Below are 20,696 nucleotides of genomic sequence, written 5' to 3' on the forward strand. Positions count from 1 at the left end.
GCCTGCTGGGCTCTGGAAGCAGACTCGCAGCTGACAATTCCTCTCCTATGGGGTAACTGGGACTAAAAGTGCTCCATACAAGATGTGAGACAGAAGCAGACTTGCTAATGGTAGCCAGGGTTGCTGATGAAAAAAACCTTGACACTTGCATGGGTTGCAAAGGGCTACATTCCCCTCTGCTCTGAATGCAACCTTCAAAGAGACAGCAGGTCACTCACCTCTTTATTTGAAAGGCACTTAATAGTCTGACAGTTTCTGGAAGAAGAAAGCTCACTAGCATCCGCCTCCCGGGTCAAGAAAAGGAACTTCTGACCCATTGAGTCCAAGCATTCTAAAACACTGTAAAGAAGTAGAAGAGATCAAGGTAAAAACGACAGTTTTCCCTAACCCCAGAGCAAGTGTATACTTGCACTGTCTAATATGGCAGCCACTAGCAACATAGGGTTATTTAAATTAAAGTTAAAAAAATTAAAATTCAGTTCCTCAATTGCACTAGTCACATGTACCATACTGTGTTGTGTGGACTTTACTGGACAGCACAGATATGGAACATTTCCACCACTGCAGAAATATTGGACAGTGTTGCTCTATATTTAGAGGGAGGAAGGATAAACAAGAAATACACTCAAAGCTCTCTATCAAAGTTTAGGCCAGATCTAAGGATCTGATATATTTATTATGACGTGGAGACAAACCCCTTCTGAGCCTATTTTTTTTTTTGGTTTTTTTTTCCTCAACCTGAGCAATACATCAAGTCTATGGATGACTCTTCTAATCAAAATACCCCCTAGTCTATCAACTCCCCTAATGCTATTTAGTTCAAGACCTCAATGTCTTACTTTTTTGTAAAGGAAGTCATTTAAGGCCAGTCACTAGATTCAGAAAATTAGAAAAATAATTAGATACTATTTAGGGCAGAAGGTGGTATTTTTCCCTCCATGGTTTTCGTGATGAAAGAATGTTACTCATGCTATTGGTAAACTTTTCTCAATAGACTCAAAAGAGGGGAAAAAATTCCCAGGTTTTGTTGTTAAATAAGAAACTAGGTTCCCCATTTATCTTTGCTCTTGTTTAGAACTGAAAAATATTACCTTGTGTTTAGCTGCTGAACTACTTCTGTTGTATTTCTTGGCTCCTGGACTGCTGTTTGCAGTTCTTGGTGACTGGCTAGTGCCTCCAAATTTAGTTCTGCAATCTTGAAGAAAATAAAGTGGTAAAAATCATCCAATTTCTTGCAAAGCATTTGAGGTTTAAAAAAACCCCAAAAAACAAAAAAAAAAAAAATCCAAGAAAAACCCACTCAAGTGGTGCTCTCTGCTTCTGTAGACAGTGGCTTTGGCCACTGCCACAGTCCCAGGTTGGCTTCGATAGTTACCAGATGGTTTCTGGCTGCTCAGCAATCTGTTACCAGCTGCTGATGTTGTTACATGAATATGGGAAAGGGCCAAGCAAGGCTAAGTGAAAAGGGATGGCAATTTTGCCTCATCATTCATTCCATAGTCAGTCACTTAAAATCTATTTCTCTGCAAACATACAATTTTTGGAAATGATAAAAGAATGGCTTTTATGACAACATCAAAAAAAGACTTTCTATTGCTTTAATACAAAACCATGAAAAGTCTATTCTAGTTTATTCTTCTTCCATAAAATGGGAGACCACTTGTAAGTTGTGATGTAGAGAGTCGGATACAAACCTTTTATTTAGAATCGTTTTAGATTTACAGAAAAGTCATGAAGATAGTACAGAGTTCCCACATACTCTACTCCCATTTTCAACTACTACTATCTTAGATTAGTATGGTGCATTTGATACAATGAATGAACCACTACTGATATGTTACTATTAATTAAAGTCCACACTTAATTCAGATTTCCTTAGTTTTTACTCAAGTGAGATAAAACTTTCACTGAAATCAAGTGGCACCGTAATAGAATGCAGTGGTTTTCAAAGTGTGGTTCAAGAACTGCTGGGGGTTCCAGAGACCCTTTCATGATGTCTTCCCTTCTCCAACTACATAACACAACAGATTGAATGTATAAGCAGATATGAGAAAGTCACCTGTCTCCTATCAAGCTAGACATTAAAGAGATTTGCAAAATATGTAAAAAAATAAGACTCTTCCCACTAATTTCTTTTGAAAATTCTTTTTTTCCATAAAAAATATATTTTGTGTGTTAACATGTAATGGTTTTTTGGGATAATTTTAACAAATGAATAAATATTATTTTTCTCATGTTTAATTTCAAATATGGTAAATATTGATAGATATGACCCACATAAACAAAAGCTCTTTGAGGGTAAATGGGTCCTGAGACCAAAAAGTTTTTAGAATCTCTAATGTAGTGGTTTAGCGCAGGAGCTGGCATATTCCAGTCATTGGCTCAAGTCCAGCCCAATGACTATTTTTTGTAAATAACGTTTTATTGGAAGATAGCTATGCCCATTCATCAACATACTGTTATGGCTGCTTTTGCACTACCAATAGCAAGTTGAGTAGCTGTGATAGAGACAATATGGCCTGTAAAGCCTAAAATATTTACGATCTGGCTTTTATAGAAAAAGTCTGCTAATCCCTAATATAGAGCAAAGACAGGCTTTGGAATCTGACAAACATGGGTTTGAATCCTGGTTCCACCTCTTACTAGCTGTGGGCCCCTAGATAAGTTATTTAACCTTTCAAAACCTCATAACGCTTATAAAACTGAGATGATAATAGTTAACTCATAGGGTTGCTGTAAGGATAAGATAATGATAAAGCATTTTAAACAGTACACTTAAGTAAGATCTTGGTGAATGGTGGCTATTATTATTTACATGCCCAATAAGATATTGTAGAATGTCTTTCCATCACCATGACACAAAACACTATTCTGGCTGTTTACTATTCTACATGGACTACAATCTATTTCTAATGGAGTCATAACAGAACATCACACAATGGGACAACCTAAAAGGTTAGAATGCGTTCAAACAAGGTCTGTCAAAATCTATGTCCTCTTCAATGTCTCCCTTATTGTGCTGTTCTAATCTACACCCACGGAACTGCTGTTGAAACAATGGTATGCTCCCTCTACCCCAACAAAGCAAAAATGTATGTAGATTATTTATAATTACTACAAGCATTAGCATCAGTTACAATAATCAACAGCACATTATGGTGCTTAATATATTCAAGGCACTGTGCTAAGAGCTTCATACATAGTATCTCATTTACCTTCACCAATATCCCAGAGAAGTGTGTTCCCATTTTACATAACTAGAAACTCAAGCTGTTCAGAGGAATTACCCTGGATTATATAGCTAGACGTAGTAGAGTCTTTATTTAACAAAAGATAAGTCCAACCTCAGACACTACATGCTTAACCACTACATTATGCTAGTGATACAGGTCTTAACTCCAAATACATGCTCAGCTTGAATTATACTCCCATTTTTGTAAAAAAAAAAAAAAGGTAACAATAGGAAATGGTGGTCTGTGATTATCTGTTCGAGTCCCATAATTTTAAGAAAAGCAAACACACAGGTCAAAGATACGAACCTTCTTTGGCCCATACTTAAGGAAATACCGAGCCAATTCAAGGGTTGTTCTAGCATCTTCTGTGGCATCATGACCAAGCCTGTCAGGACACTGTATATCCTTCCTGGAAAGTCAAGATAAAATTGAGATACCTGGGAGTATTTTTAATGATACGTTCTTTCAACCACCTCAAATATTGTGGTTACATGTAAAATTTCAGCATTTCAATAATCATATTTGCATCATAATACTCAAGATTCCTTTATTCCTAAGTGCCAGGACCTGAGACAGGTACTGAGGATGTAGATCAGGAATGGCTTTGTCTACAGCATGACTATCATCTGGACAAAAGGCTACCAAATAAAAAGTCTCTGGCCCACTCCCCAGCCAACTCCATGTCTCATTTTCTTAGATGCAACTACTGTTTAAAGTTACTTTCCAGAAATTTTCTATTTGTAGACAACTGTCTATATGTATGTAAATCCTTTCTTGGTTATTTTTAAAAAAAACCTCAAAAAAACCCCCTATGTTTATGTCTATAGATATATCTAAATCTAATCTATATCATATGAATTTCTAGGCATATATAGATCTTGTTCTGCATCTCCATTTTATTCTCCATAGTATCTTATAGACGCTTCCTTATGAGCACATACAGATTCATCACATTCTTTTGAACAATAATAACAAAGTATTCAATAATACAGATAACAATAATTATTAAACCAGTCCTGTAGAACATTTGTAGTTTTGGGGGGTACTTTTAAACCATACTATAATGAACATCTTTGTACATATGTGTTTGTACATAATAGGATACATTCAATACAGGAATGTTACACTTTGAAACTTGGGTTAACTTTTCTGTCCCTGCCTGTCCAGTTCTATCCATCAACCTTCAGCTGTGAATGTAAACCTCTTTTTTTCTATTCCCACAATTTCTTCATTTCTCAGTCATACTTCTCTCTGGAGTTAGGATCACAAGATTCATAAGAAATTAAAGGAATAATGTTTACAAACTAAGAAGGAAAACAGAGACTCTCAATTTTGCAATATGCATTAAATAAGATACTATATGCTAACTTCTGTGCAATTTGTTGGGACAATATTATAACATGCAAACAAACCTACCCCAAAATAGCTTTGGCTAAGAACTTTAGCTTAAATCTTCTGCCCTGCTCTCTGACATAAAGCAATGATGTATCAATAACATATGGATGTATCATCTGAGGAGGAAAGAGAATAGAATGAGTAGCATCGTATGCTAAAGGAAAAAACAAAAACAAGTGGGCTGGACGATAGAAGAGCCCAAGGCTTTGGATTTGAGATAAATGGAATAGGCATATATACTAGAAAAACAAGCCTTAAAGTAGCTACTCACTTTCAGGGCTTTGAGATCAAAGTCTAAGGAGTGGCCCACTAACACAGCATCGGGAGGAAGCAGTGCTTTTAACTGTCTCTGTACATCTTTGAGTTTGGTTGTCACTGGGTTAAGAATCTTCTTCGTGATTCCTGAGAAGCTTTCAGTAACAAAAGAGACATGGACAAGCCAGGACATTAATAAGCTTTCCTCTCTGGAAAGTGATTTCCAAAAGAATATTTTAAAAAAATTAATAGATGCTCAGTGTAGAAAGGTTGCAAATACAAATAAGCAAAGAGGAAATTAAAAAGTACCCATAATCCCACCACCCAGAAATGATTGCTTTTTACATTTTAGTAAATATCCTTTCATATTTTTGATATATATATTCATGTATATTTTATTTTTTATAAAAAATATAATCATAATGCATATGCTACTTTATAACATGATTTTATCATTTGCCATATATCATGAACAAGTTGTCACATCAATAATCTATTTCAGCACATCCTTTTAAATGGTTACAAAATATTCCATTATATGTATATAAGATATTTTAACCAATTCTGAACTTTTAGACATTGATATTCCCATATTTTTGCAATACTGTGACAAACATGCTTATACATACATCTTTGCCTTAAGAATACTGTCTAATTTTCATGTCTGTTAATAGGACAGTCTTTAACACTATCACGCCATCTCTGTGTCTAAGTAAGCATGAACCTATTGGTGCAATTTCAATGGGAAGAAATAGTAATGTGTCACTGGCTTTTCTTTGCCTAATCAGTGTAGTGTGTACATTCTGAAATTACATGCTAATCTTTGGAAAGACAGACTAAAATTTTTGAGCTTCAAATTTCTGTTATAGAGAAGCTTAGTTTTGTTTTGGTTTTTGAGGTCAAGGCAGATGAAATTCTAACATCAATTGCATGCCAAATAATGATGTGCAGATTTATGAGTTATCGTCAGAAAGCAAAGTTCCATCTCTCTGGCAGTTGCTAGGTAATGATTACAATTAGGAGTTTCTATGACAAAGAAGTTAATATTCTGCTGACCTAAAGTCACAGGAGGATTAGAGAGCAAGAAGGGTAAGAGCAATTTCAGTATTAAAATTTACAGTTGGGATGCCCCAGCTTTTTCTCTGATAATATATAAGTAGATAATACCAAACTAAACAGAAGCTACAGGCTATTCCTGTTAAGTCTCATTCCATGAGAATGAGAAAGAGCTGAAGGCAAAGTAAAAAATACCTGGTGAGGTAATCCAGAATCTTGTTGTCAGGTTTAACGAGTTCATCCATAACACAGCAGCCTCCTTCAGCAACCAGTGAGATGCGTGTTAGTTCTCTCCCCTTGGATGTGAGGCACTGAAAGACCAGGATATAGTCAGACTGCTGAACTGTGGACGCTCTTGCTTCCTCTCATTATTCAGACTATGTCAACTGCCATCTACCCTAATCTACCGGGGTCTCTGTAACAATGGCACAGCCTTGTGCTCACTAGAGACTCCAGTATGAATGAAATTAAAGCTAGGCAGGCTGCTGAACATTACACTTAAGGCAACCAACACAGTACAATTTCTCTGGGAAGGATGTGCTGAAGGAAGATAAATGGAAATAACATCAATCATAATTGTATCATTTATTGAGTGTGTCCTAAATCCCAGTATTATGCTAAGTACCACTAATAAGTAATTTTTATTAGTACACTCTATTATCATCTAATGCAGTACTAAGCATTTTATATATACCACCTCATAATAACCCAATGAGGTTATTATTGTTTCTACTTCACACAGGGAGAAACTGAGACTGAGAAAGGTTAGGGAATTTGTCCAAGGTAACATGACCACTAACAGGCAAAGCCAGGATACACACCCTGAGATATGACAGACCTTCCAAAATGTTAGCTCTTAGCCACTCTGTTAAGAATTGAGAAACTGTTACCTGAGTACTAAGTGAGATAGGATGCACTGTCTTTGAAAGCAGATTTACTAATTAGACAAAGTAAAACACACAAGGAGCTTAAGCAGGGAAATCCCACTTCTGATCTTAAATGTGTAAAACTAAGCCAAACCAATGGTAACTGAGGCAAAGTCTTCAAGGCAACAACAAAACACTGTTCAAAAGACAGAAGGAGTATACTTCTAGAATTGTACAAAAGGTTTGATTAACATAGCAACTAGTTAGAAAACTTTTGTGATATTTATCCTTCATCCTGGAGCATAGATCCAAGGTTTCTAAAATGTAAGAGGGTCTACTTTCAGTTATTTAAACTGAATATTGGAACTGAACGCACTGGTTCATTGGAGCATTAGACTCAAGAAAACATCTTCTACTAGACCCTAGTGTGTAACACTTCAGTTGAAAAATCGAAAGTAGTACTTACCATTTCACAGTCAAGTCCAAAGAGAGGACTGCTGTCTGTTATAGAACCATTACACTTGGTAGGTACGAAGTTCTCACAGTCAGGAAAACCTAGGAGGAAAAGGAATAAAATATTTGCTAGAGATGGTTCTAATCTCATAAACTCATTTTTATATTCTGGGAGAATAATGTAGGCTGCTGTTATAGGTGATTTCCTGGCAGTTACCAAGTAACAATTTTTCCTCCTTGTGAGAAAAGATTATTACTAAATTGTGGCTAAATCCAAAGTCACTGGACCATTCCCATGTAGGCACTAAGAGAGGATGAATAAAGTATGCAAATGACTGCATGTGGCAACTTTCTTTCCTAAATAAAGCAAGAAAAAGTGAGAATGAGATTCTACCTTAGTAGAAATCTAAAAGTATCTCACCATAGGCGAAAGTTTAAGTAACATCCATCATGCACATCCCTGCACCCAACTCTACCCTTGAGATTTCTCTGAGATCCCTGTTCAGAAACATGCTTGCATTTTCTGGAATCAGAGCCTTAAAAATTCCCTACAGAAGCTCAGCTATAGGCTTACAGTACCCTCTCAGTTGTGTACTCTAAGTCAATAACCAGGCACATTCAGCTCAGAGGCCCAAAAGTGCTTGAATCACTGAAGATTCCTACCATCAGACAGAGGCTGAAACAGTAAAGGTAAATACCTAGATCTTGTTTGAAAAGAAATAAAGGGGAGTTATGAAAAGCTTTGACCAGTTTCTATGTCCTAGTACCCTGAAATTTCCAACTGATTACAATTAAAAGAATCGAAATATGGTCTAGACCTGAAAAGAAAGGCATCGCCAAATCTGGGAGACATTATACTTGCGGCCCTCCTTATCTATATTATTAGTGGCAATAATAACAAAAAATAACTAACTTTTTTTAAGTACTATGTGCCAGGCACCATACTAAGCCCTTTTGTACATTAACTCATCTAATCCTCATGGCAACCCTATGATATATGAACTATTAACTCCGTTTTACAGATAGCTTTTTCACTTATGTAACTTTATTGTAAAAGGAAATTTATGTATCCAATAACTCAATAATAAAAAAGACAGCCCAATTAAAAAATGGACAAAGGATCTGAAAAGACATACAAATAACTAATAAGCATATGAAAAGATGCTCAACATCATTAGCCATCAGAGAAATGCAAATCAAAATCACAATGAGATACTACTTTACACCCACTAGGATGGGTATAATCAAAGACAGAGAATAACAAGTGTTGTGAGGAAATGCAGAAACTGGAACCCTTATACACTGCTGGAGGGAATGTAAAATGGTGCAGCTGCTTTGGAAAACTGTCTGGTAGTTCCTCAAAAGGTTATACATAGAGTTACCATAAGATCCAGCAATTCCATTCCTAGGTATATACCCAAGAAAAATGAAAACATATGTCTACACAAAACTTGTACCTGAATGTTCATAGCAGCATTATTCATAATAGCCAAAAAGTGGAAACAACCCAAATGTCCATCAACTGATGAATGGATAAATAAAATGTTGTATATCCATACATGGAATATCATTAGAATGAAAATAAATGAAGTACTGCTACATGCTACAACATGGTAAACCTTGAAAACTTTATGCTAAGTGAAAGAAACCAGTTACAAAAGACCACACATTGTATGATTCCATTTATATGAAATATCCACAAGAGGTAAACCTATAGACAGAAAGCAGAATAGTGGTTGCCTAGAGCTAAGGGCACTAGGGGGAAACAACAGTATACGGTTTCTTTCGGAGTGATCAAAGTGTCCTAAAATTGATTGTGGTGATGGTTGTAAAACTCTTTAAACATACTAAAAACTATTGAATTGTATACTTTAAATGGGTGAATTGTGCGGTAGGTTAATTATACCTCAATAGAGCTTTTTATTTTTAAAGAAAGGAAATTTAACAACACTGCTGTTATTAACAGGTAAAAAAATAAAATGAAATCAAAGCATTTTTATTAAGTTTATGCTACATAACTGACCAAGACTCTGAGCCCAGACCTGCTCTATTCGTTAAAGCAAATGAAGGTGGGATGGGAGGAGGATCAGAAGTATTGAAGTGCTGAAGTGTTAAAGACATATTGACTACTTTTTAATATATTAAGAAGGAATGAAAGAAAACTAAAAAAACCAATAATTTTCTCACTAAATATTACAGTGTTATTTAAGGTCATGTTCATGTTCTACCTAAAATCATCACTTTATCATTGATGGTACACATCCCACACTTTGGGAAACAGTGCAATTATAGTATTTCCTCATTAACAGAAGATGGAATAAGTCACTTGGAAAGCACCCAAAAAAATGAACTTTCAACAGTAATGTTTTTAAATAAACTGCTAGATATTCTTTTTTTTTTTTTTTGGTGAGGAAGATCAGCCCTGAGCTAACATCTGATGCCAATCCTCCTCTTTTTTCTGAGGAAGACTGGCCCTGAGCTAATATCTGTGCCCATCTTCCTCTACTTTATATGGGATGCCGCCACAGCATGGCTCGACAAGCAGAGTGTCGGTGCACACCCGGGATCTGAACAGGCAAACCCCAGGCCACCGCAGCGGAGCACGTGTACTTAACCACTTGCGCCACCAGGCCGGCCCCCTAGATATTCTTACATTGTTACTAACATCAGATTAAATCAAGACCAACCTTGTAATGGAAAGTGAAATGTTTTCATTTCCTCCTTTGTGAGAAGGCATCTGGTCAAGCCCACTTTCTTAGAGCCATACTTTTGAATGATGGGGTCATTCTGCAGGTTGACGCTGACATTTGAACTGGCAGAAGGTAAAGATCCTGAAACAAGAAGGACAACTGAATGTAGGTTGGAATGTGTGTTTAAGAGACCTCATGTCTCTTCATGTTGTGTAGGGTAAGCACGGTGAAGATCAAAAGATACATATATAAGATCCAGCCCCAATTTTAAGGAGCTTGCACTCTAATACAGTTACAGGAACACAAAGAGAAACTAAGTCCCGAATGGGTTATAATAATAAAAGCTATAAAAGGGAAAGGAAGAAGAATACACTGGCTGGGGTGGTTGGAGATGGTTCAAGAGAGAAAAGATTAACTGAGTCTTGAAGAAAAGGCAGAATTCAGATAGCTGGCATATTAGACCTGTCCGTTACAGTGCCTGCCACTCCTAACAGCCCATTCTAGCTAAATCTAATCAACCCCTAGCCACTTGCTCAGGCACCAGCCTGTTCTTTAAGCAGGGGTGGTCACTGACTGGATTAAGAGTGGGGACCTGATGTAAGAGGGACCCAGCTATAAACTGACCAGTGACCTGATATTCCTTGTCAAGATATGCTCAAAAGGGGAAAATGTAATTAGCTAAGCTGATCAGATTGCTTCCAGAATTGAACTAGGAAATACAGAGAACTGACCAGTTAGAAGAGAACAGAAAACAGAGAAATTAAGATGCCATGAAAGGGATGGAGAACAGCTCTTCACTAGAGGTACTTAAGATTCCTGATGGCTTTCTAGTCCAGATGCATCCTTGAAATAATACCCCTCTCACTTAAAGTGGCCTGAATGAGTATCTGGTCCTTGCAACCAAAAGAGCCAAAGTATCCTAAGTAGAAAAGAGGGCATTCCAGGTAAGACAGAAATGTACAAAGCAAACTTGCTACAGCAGTGGCTAGATGAGTCGGAGAGAAAAAAAGGGTCTGTGTAGGAGAGCAGCGTAGGAAACAAGGTTGAGAGAAGAAGATAAAAGTGAATTGCAGACCACTGTGAATGCCAGGCTCAAGAGTCTGGACTTCAGTCCATCATTCAATACACAATTGGGAGCAACAGAAAGTTCCTGAGAAGGGAAATGGCACAACCAAACAGTATTTTAAGCAAGATCAACCTCAAAGATATGTAGAAAATGGAGTAGAGAGAAAAATAAGAGAAGGCTTTGCAGTTATTCTGGCAAAAAAAAGATTAGAGTCTGGATTAAGGTGGTGGAAGGGACGGAGGGAAAAGAGATACACAAAAGAAACATTACACAAGAAACTGATAGAGCACAGTGACAGAATAATTCAATTCAGTCAACAAAATATTTACTGAGTACTTATCACATGCTTGGCACTGCCCTAGCCACTAGAGATTCCCCAATGAACAAAATTCTCCATGGAATTTGAATTCTAGTTGGAAAGATGGACAATAAACAAATATATAATACATGAAGCGAGGACAGACTATGGAAAAAAGTAAAGGAAGGAAAGGAGGAGAGGGAGTGCTGGAGCAGGAAAAGGGTTACTGTCATGTATTTTATGATCAGTGAAGGTCTCTCTGACAAAGTGACACTAAATAGAGAGTCATAGGAGCAAAGGGAATGAACCACACACATTGGGTACGGGGAGCCAAACTTCAAAACTAGTGTCTTAGAGAAAAATGGTACCAATAGAAAAGGAGATTTGAAGATGGGAGCCTGTCATCTAGGGATGAGAAACACACTTTTAGCTATGTTATGATTGAGGAGACAGTGGAATATCCAAGTAGTAACATCCAGCAGGCAGTTGAAAATGCAGGCCTGGAATCTGGGATATCAGATCTAGAGATAAAGATATAGGAGCTATCCATAGAAGAGTGATATGTAAAATTGGGAAGAATAGATGAATAATGCAAAGGAAAGACTGAATTGAAGATCAGAGTGCTATGGACTATGCCTGGGGGACTCTGATATTTAGGATGGGAAAACGAAGCAAAATCCTTAAGAGGACAGAAGTAGCCATAACCCTCTGGCTCCTCAATGCCTACAGAATAAAATCCAAAGTCCTTAGCATGGCATTTACAGCCTGCAGGACAGAGCTTTAAGCTACCTCTCAGCCTCATCTCTCACCACTACCTCTTATTCCCCACCACCCGCCACAATCCTCTCCAACAATCTATATTCTTCTTCAGCCATATGAAATTTCTTTTTCCTGACTCTATCTTTTCTTTTACAACTCGATGTTTTTACATGAGCTTTGAATCTCATAATAACTACTCCGGGATTTGCTCAAAGATGTTTACAATACACTGCAGGTCAAATCAAACACAGGGGCAGGTCAAATATGGGCATCTGTTGAAAAGAGAGGGGAACAATGGAAAGGTGGGAAGTTAGATGCCTTTGAGACAGAGGATAATAGGAAGCACAGTCCTGGAGGAGATGGGAAGGAATCACTGGTTACTCCTCACCACTTTTTCATGTCTCCTCAGTGCAACTATTCAATTATTTAATTATTTCTGAACTCAAGTAGAGCATCACTGAAGGATATTTACCCTACTCTGTGCAATGAACTGACAAGTTCTATTCTACTCCACCATTCACTTCCTTCCCCACCAAAAACAGAAGGTTAGCTATTACTTACTAATGGGACACAACCCACAGTTTGAAAAACAGTGCTATCATGGATATTTCTCTTTTAGCTGGCCAGGATCTAAATCTCCTGCCTATCCCCCACTGTGAGTTGTAATAGTGCATGTCCCTTACATTAGTCAAATGCAAGATCTTCCTTCCCATTTGTACCCTTGTGAGTACAAAGACCCAGTGACAGTTTAAAAACTATTCACAGTAATTCATAAGAGCCCAATGTCAGTGATATCTAGGGGCAGCCTTTGCTCTCTAACCTAATCAGATGGTTTCTGAGGCATGAACCCTAGCTATGGTTCCTGCTGTCTAGTCTCCCTGGGTACTCACCTATTTTTTTCTTAAAAATATTGCTTTTCTGCTTAAGTTAGAATTGAGTTTTGTTGCTTGCAAGAATAAACTTGACTGATAAACCTACTTACCAGCATACCCATAATACCTTTAGAATGAGCAAATCATCAACCAGAGTCACAGCCATACCTTCCATCATCTTGGACGGAGCACCAGTTGTTTGTTTCTTTTGCAGCCCAGTGATATCAGCTAGAAAGTCAGATGATGGAGGAGGCAAACGGAATTTCTGAAAATATGTAACAGGTTTTTATAAAAATGCTTGGAAGCAGTTAAAAAACTATCAAAAACCTGGACTTTTATTGTCAGCTCAGTGCTATGAAAGGTCTAGACCTTAATTGTTTGCACTGTAAAATGAGGACTGTTTCCTTAATGTGTAAAAGTGAATAAGTAAGTGAAACCACATTTGTCCCACTCCAGAAATTTTCTTTGCTTCTCTGATTACACATTGTAAAAAAAAACAAAAAACCAACATTACAGAAATGTGTAACTTACAAAAGGAAATTCCCCTTTATTTTCCAAAGCACTTCTATATCTACTACTTCAGTGGACAGCATGCCAGGTAGTTAGGACAGATGACACAGCAAAGAGGCTGAGAGCTCCAGCCTCAGGCTCACCTGGGCTTGAATTCTAGCTCCACACTTACCAGCTGTAACTTGGACAAGATACTTAGTTTCCTTATATATAAACGGGAATTAGAAAAGTTTCTACCTCTTACAGAACTATTATGAGAATTAAAGATGATGCACACAACCTGATTAATGTAGGGCCTAGCACATAGCTAGTGTTCGATAAATGAAAGCAAAAACGAAAACTGGAGACCCAGGGAGATTAAATTAGGGCTCACCAACTCAAATGCCCTCAGGGGAAATGGATGAAACAGTCCAATAAAGAATGGAAGAGGCTACGGGAAAATGGAGAGCACACGCCTCTTCTAAAGGTGACAGCTGCTATTCAGCTCCAGATACTGTTCTAAGGGTACTCAATCTTCTGATGTTATCAAGAGAGGTGGAAAAATATGGATTTTATGTAAATTTTACAATTTTTGAAAATAACATAGCCCAAATAAAATAGGACAATATCAATTTGGGAACTACAGACTGCAATCTGGGAATAAGTGTTTTACCTAGATTACCAAAGAAAATCAGAGACAAATCTAATCTCAACACAAGATCTTAGCCTTTTTTGCTTTCTACAACCCCTATTACTTTTCAGTCAGGTTGCCAAGGAACACGGTTTGAGACATGCGCACTAGTTTCTGGATGTGAGGACCTGACTAAGGCCCTAATACAAAGTTTTCTTGACTTACGTGTCTGAATGCCTTTCGGAGAAATCCGAACTCCAAATAGAACCTATAAAAGTGTAGCTGACTCATTCCCTGCAGTACAAAAATCACCACGTTGTTCAGTTGGTTTTGGTGAAAAAGCTGGCACCAGCTGTTGAAAAATCAAACCAACACAGCTAAGAGTGATACCATCAAGTCAGTTACAGGCATATGGAAGGGAAGTGTGGGAAAAAAAAAGCAGCAAGCAACAGCTAATGGAGTTTATCCTCACTCACTCACTGACTGGAAATGGAGAACAGCTATTACTGCATAGAATTCAAATAAAGATCTCCTGAGATAATTATTTACTGCATTCAAATCAAGTAGAATACCAAGTGAAATGCAATGCACTCAAATCCAAAATCCTATTAAGATTTGTTTCAGATTTTAAATTAAGATTTAAATCAGAACTAAGCTCTCTTTACAAAGGCATAGCCTCAAGATCTCAACTTGCTCTGCAGTCCTTTCTAAAGCCAGTAATCATACGACAGGCTTCAAAAAAGCCAGTTTCAGATAAATTGACAGACTACTGGCAATATACGTTAACGCAGAAGATGGCTTTTGAGGTATCTACCCAACCTCCCCTAGACAGATGTGTGCATTTGAAAATCTCTCTATTGGTACATATACAAACACAATTTTCATTAGACATTTAATAACAGCATTGAGGATATCAGCATAGTAAAAATTCTCTCTTTGCCTTTTATTTGTAAAAGGAAGAAAAAAAACTGACTGGGACTCTTAACGTATGATCATGTTATTTCAATTGGGTCTCCACTGGGGGTTACAAACCAAATTCCCTATGGTGGCCAGACAGATACTGTAAATAAGGGAAGCAGGCCAGGAGGGAAAATGAAGTCTACATGCCCCATCTAAAGGGGGGAGCTTTGACAAATTATTGCCATGTGGGAATACAGGGACAGTTGCCAGATCTCTGAGGTTTTCAAAGTAGAAAATATGGATTTTTATAAAAGAATTCCCAAATTAAACTGTTGGAAACTATTGTAAGAAAAAATTTAGGACATTCTATATGGCAAACAAATAATGTCAGTTAAGACAGATATGGCCCTCTAGATACCAGTTTGAAACCTAAGGTCTATTACTCACCATTTAAGATCATCCCATACCTGGGTTTAGGAACACTGGATTTGCCCAGAACTGCATACTTCAACAATTCACATAGCTGGCCATGAGTTACTTCATAGTTTTCAGCAAATAAAATAGTAGATAAGCGGGCTTTCTGCAAAGATAAATCAGGGCATAGCAAATTATGATTATTGAGAATAGCAATAAAGGAAAATTATTAAAATACTCTAGTTTCTGACTATTTTAGCATATATCCAAACACAAGAAAGGTTCTAATTAATTGCAAATGAAGGTCTAAAACAACATTCTGTGATATGACATTATTAACAGAATATTTAATAAACATTGATACAGAACCTTAATTACAGATACTTGTTTATGTGCTAGGAATAGTAGAATGAATAAAACATGATTTATGCTCTCAAGGAGTCCATTCTAGGGGGGAAAAAAACGCAGAAACAATTAAGATACAATGTGGGTAAGTACTATTCCAAAGGTATAGGAGCAAGGAGGCTAACTGCCTTGGAGGGTTAGAGAGTTTCAGGGATAGCTTCACTGAGATGAAAATACTGAGACTGAGCCTTCAAAATAATGAGTCAGCCAGGTAGGAGGGAACATTGTGTCTAAACATGTAGTTTGGTTTGGCTGGAACCAAGACTGCATGTTGCAGAGCAGTGGAGACAAGAGAAGGCAGTGGGAATCAGATCACACAAGACCAATGTGGCCTAAGCTAAAGAGTCAGACTTAACCCCGGGGCAACTGGGAGTTCCCCGAGGCTCCTCCCCTCCTTAAAATAGCTTTGCACTTATATCTGGATATTAAAGTAATTCATGCTTGTTACAAAAGAGTCAGATAATAGAGAAAGGTAAAATAGATAACAGACAGACAACAGATACATGAAAACAAAAGTCACCTGTACTTGTACAACTCTGAGATAATTACCACTGTCATTTTGGTCTGGGAGGCAGCAGAGTACAGGGGTTAGGAGCTCAAGCCCTGGAGTCACACTACCTGAGTTCAAATACCAAGCTCTACCATCTGGGACAAGTGCCTGAACCTAAGACTCAGTTTCTTCATCTACAGAGTAATTATAATTCTTTTTTTTTTTTTTTTTTTGTGAGGAAGATCAGCCCTGAGCTAACATCCATGCCAATCCTCCTCTTTTTGCTGAGGAAGACTGGCCCTGAGCTAACATCCGTGCCCATCTTCCTTCACTTTCTGTGGGATGCCGCCACAGCACGGCCTGACAATTTGTGCATCGGTGCGCACCTGGGGTCTGAATCCCAGGCCGCCAGCAGCAGAGCGCGCGCTTAACCGCTACGCCACAGGGCCAGCCACTATAGAGTAATTATAATTCTACCTCATGGGATTATTGGGAAGACCAATGAGGTAGTGCAAGTGCAAAGTACTGAGGCTAGTGCCTCACACATCATAAGTACTTAATAAATATCAAATATTATTATTATTTTTCCCCTGTGACTTTTTAAAGCTAATGTTGTGCACTTATTAGCTATTTACAGTTCTGACACTTTACATCTATTAAATCATTTAATTCTTACAAGTCTTCTTAAGTGGGTACTACTATTACCCCCATTTTACAGATAAAGAAATAGAGGAACAGATAAGTGGCAGAACCAAGACTGGAATGCAGGTTCCAAAGCCAAAACTCTCTGTCTCTATACTATACCGCCCCCAAGGGATTATAGTATACATTCTGTTTTGTAATCAACTCCTCCCACCAAAAAAAATCTGTAAATATTTTTCCATATCAGTTAAATATAAGAAACATCTATTTTTATAACAGTCCATTCTCTATATTAAAGACTCATAATTTATCTGAAAAAAATTCCCTACTGATGACAATGTTGCTTTTTAAAAGAAATTATAATATATATAAACAATATTATGATGAGCATCCTTATATAAACATCTTTGTACACCTGTCTAAATTCCAGGACAAATTCCTGGCCAAAATAAGCATGTATATTTTACATTCTGACAAATATTGCTAACTCCTGAAAGAATGCACCAATTTATAGTTACCAACCAAAAATGTATGAGATTGATAAGGTGGGACTGAGTGAGGTAGGGGGTCTACATGGTGGTGAGTAGTCATAGTTGCAGAGCATGTGACATCAGAGCCTGAGTAGGGTGAGGAGGGCATCCTAAAGGGGAGAGAGCCCAGGACGAGGGGTGGGAACCCAGGACATACATGTAGGAGCGTGGCCCGGTGTGGGTTGTCAAAGCCTGAGCGACACCAGGAGGACATCCATGCTGTGGGAAGTAGAGAGCAGTGAAGTCTCACCTCAGATGTCAGAAACTGTTTAGGGTAAAAGAGGGCATTGATGCTGAGAAACACTAGTAGCCTTTCACAGAATTCAGAGGCTGAACAGGGTCAGGGTGTCTTTATGAGCAGGAAAAGGGCATTACACAGGAGGGTGACCTGGTACAAGGTCAGGGTGACACAGTTCAAACAGGGTGAGGATGTGGGGCAGTGGCAGCAATGGGGGACTGACCAAATATATTGAAGATAATGGGAGTCAGGTTTCTCACTGTTAGAGAAGGAAGTTATAAATATGAAAAGAGAGAAAATTAGAATGAACCCTGTGGAACTGGATTGGAAGTAGAGATATTGATTGAATTCATGTTTTTCAACATACACGGATACAGAAAAATATTTAAATGTAAACATGTGTACGTGTGTTTGGGTATACGTGTATAGCCATATACACACATATTTCCTACCTCTCTCTTGGGAGTACTGACATCCCAATAGCAATGACCATGGCTAGCACCCAGATCTTGCATTTCTACATGCCATTTTCCACTAAAAAGAACCAAGTATCCTACGATAAATGCCTGATTCCAGAGCTGGAGCAGGGAAAGCACAGACGAGCCTGGAACAAGATCTTTTTGTGCCAGAAAAGTAAGGAAATGTTCAAAGAGTGATGGAGTCATGTCAAAAGGACACAGAAGCTAGCTTCCTGGCCAAATCTGGGATATTTTCAGCATCAAAATAAACATAGTAATGGATTGTAAACCACTGAATAAAACAGGTAACTATTCTGAGTTCGTACTGATAAAAAAAAAAGAATAAATTGCAAGTTTAATGGGGAAGCATCTCCCTACAAAATTACAGAGAAAAAATACTAAGTTTAGAGAAGTTTAGCACTCACTACCTTAATCAAGTAATCAAGGTTAATATCGGGCCGGCCCCGTGGCTTAGTGGTTAAGTGCACGCGCTCTGCTGCTGGCGGCCCGGGTTCGGATCCCGGGCGCGCACCGACGCACCACTGCTCCAGCCACGCTGAGGCCGCGTCCCACATACAGCAACTAGAAGGATGTGCAACTATGACATACAACTATCTACTGGGGCTTTGGGGGAAATAAATAAATAAATAAATAAATAAAATCAAGGTTAATATCACTAGTAATGAATGGGCCAAATCAAATTCATGTACAACCTGATAAAATACAAGAAAACAGAGTACCACTTCTGCAATATTTCTGCCAAAGACATATCACCTGAATCTAATCAATGAGGAAACAGATAAACCTAACTTGAGGGACACTCTACAAACTAACTGGCTCAGGATCCCTCAAAAGCAGTAAGATCATGAATGTCAAGGAAAAGACTGAGGAATTGTCTGGATTGAAGGAGACACAACAACTAAATGTAACACACCTCCTAGCCTGGATCTTATTGCTTAAAAAGGACATTACTGGGACAACTGGAGAAACTTGAATGAGGTCTCAGGATTAGATGGTAGCTATACATCCACGTTATTTCCTGATTTCGATGGCTGCATGTTGGTTACGTAGGATTGTTTGTAGGAAATACACACTAAAATATTGGGGTGGGGGGTGATGGTGCATTGTGCTAGCAACTACTTTCAAATGTTGGCTGGAAGGAGTTTTGGGTACTGTTTTTGCAACTTTTCTGTAAGTTTGAAATCATTTCAAAATAAAAAACTGATGAGATTGTCAATTTCCTTACACTTCTTATCACATTAACCTTTAAAAAATTGCTTTGCCAATCTGATAGGCAAAAAAACAAATGGAATCCCACTTCAATAAAAAATGTTTTCACTCTACAACTATGATACACAACTATGTACTGGGGCTTTGGGGAGAAAAAAGAAAAAAGAGGAAGACTGGCAACACATGTGAGCACAGGGTCAATCTTCCTCAAAAAAAAAAAAAAGAGGCTTAAGAGACTTATTAAAAAATGTTTTCATAGCACTAATTCCCTTCCAACATACTGCACAACACTTATCTTTTGTTGATCTGTCTCTCTCCACTAGAACGTAAGGAGTGGTCTTTTATTCCCTGATGGACCCCAAGGGCTCAGGGCAGTGCCCAGCAGAGAGCAGACAACAGAAATCTGATGACTGAAGGGACGAATGACCTATATTTAGCTCTCGATAAACGGTAGGGAGGATCAGCAGCCTTATGATTCCCCTATTGGAACGTAAATTGCAGGAGGACAGGGAATTTTCTGTTTTCTTGCACCAGGAGATCCCCAGAACCTAGAACAGTTCCTGGCACACGAAACACCTCAATAAATGTTTGTGAATGAACATCCTCCTGTGCGCCAGGCACCGCACGGTTTTAACCCGCCAGCATCTCGCCGGAGGTGGGTGGTGTTACCTCATCACACGCATTTTACAGTCGGGGAAGCAGGTTCCGAGAGGCCAGCGGTGGGGGCGCCTGCCCAGCGTCCAGGGCGGACCGGGCCCTGCCGGCGGCTGGGGCGAGGCTCTGGGAGCCCCAACCCGCCTCGGGCCGCCCACCCCGGCGCTGCTCACCTTGGCCCCGGGCCGCCTCTCCTCAAGTTCCCAGCGGGCTCTCATCGCCTCGGCCGCCCCGACCAGCTTGTTGGGGGCCCGCCTCCTCTTCCTGCCCTTCTTGGGGAGCCCCCCGGTCCTCGCCCTCTCCGGCTCCATGAGGCTGTGCAGAAAGATCGGCTGGAGCTGAGGAAACCCCGACGCCCAGCTTCCCGGCCCGCGCGTCCTGAGTGGGGAGCGGCAGGGGCGTCGACAGCTACCACCTCCCTCAGATCCTCTCCTCAATTCCCTTTACACAGCGCTCCCCGCCCGCCCGAAAAGCCAGGGCGCCGACCGCCTGCCCCAAACCAAACGGTTTTACCGTCCGCGCCGGAGGCCGGATTCCAAACGGTTCCCCAACGGCGCAAACGCGCCTCTGCCCCTCGGACAAGAGGGAAGGGGGCGCTGCCAAGCGGCTCCTACACCCCCGAGCCGCGAAAACAAGGAAGAAGCGCCAGCGGAGAGCACAGGCTGCTGCCGC

General features: G+C 39.1%; 1 protein-coding gene across 5 annotated transcripts in view; it reads right to left on the minus strand.

The window, feature by feature from the left end:
* The window catches only part of REXO5 (RNA exonuclease 5), a 39,984-nt gene extending 19,301 nt beyond the window's left edge, over positions 1–20,683 (minus strand). For 2 of the 5 annotated variants that reach the window (XM_087417096.1, XM_087417097.1), the window contains exons 1-12: positions 20,198–20,682; positions 15,431–15,543; positions 14,289–14,415; positions 13,112–13,208; positions 9,946–10,089; positions 7,272–7,360; positions 6,135–6,250; positions 4,900–5,038; positions 4,650–4,744; positions 3,540–3,642; positions 1,092–1,195; positions 219–339 (exon numbers count right to left, since the gene is read on the minus strand). In XM_087417096.1, coding sequence (XP_087273222.1) covers positions 219–339; positions 1,092–1,195; positions 3,540–3,642; positions 4,650–4,744; positions 4,900–5,038; positions 6,135–6,250; positions 7,272–7,360; positions 9,946–10,089; positions 13,112–13,208; positions 14,289–14,415; positions 15,431–15,543; positions 20,198–20,335 — 1,386 coding nt within the window. In that variant the 5' untranslated portion in view covers positions 20,336–20,682. Of the gene's footprint in view, positions 1–218; positions 340–1,091; positions 1,196–3,539; positions 3,643–4,649; positions 4,745–4,899; positions 5,039–6,134; positions 6,251–7,271; positions 7,361–9,945; positions 10,090–13,111; positions 13,209–14,288; positions 14,416–15,410; positions 15,544–20,197 lie in introns of all 5 variants that reach the window. The other 3 variants (XM_087417099.1, XM_087417098.1, XM_087417094.1) reach the window with 3 other exon arrangements.
* Positions 20,684–20,696: the final 13 nt, after the last annotated feature.

Source organism: Ceratotherium simum, chromosome 26, assembly GCF_057802395.1.
Source record: "Ceratotherium simum simum isolate JZ-2026a chromosome 26, ASM5780239v1, whole genome shotgun sequence".
NCBI lineage: Eukaryota > Metazoa > Chordata > Mammalia > Perissodactyla > Rhinocerotidae > Ceratotherium > Ceratotherium simum.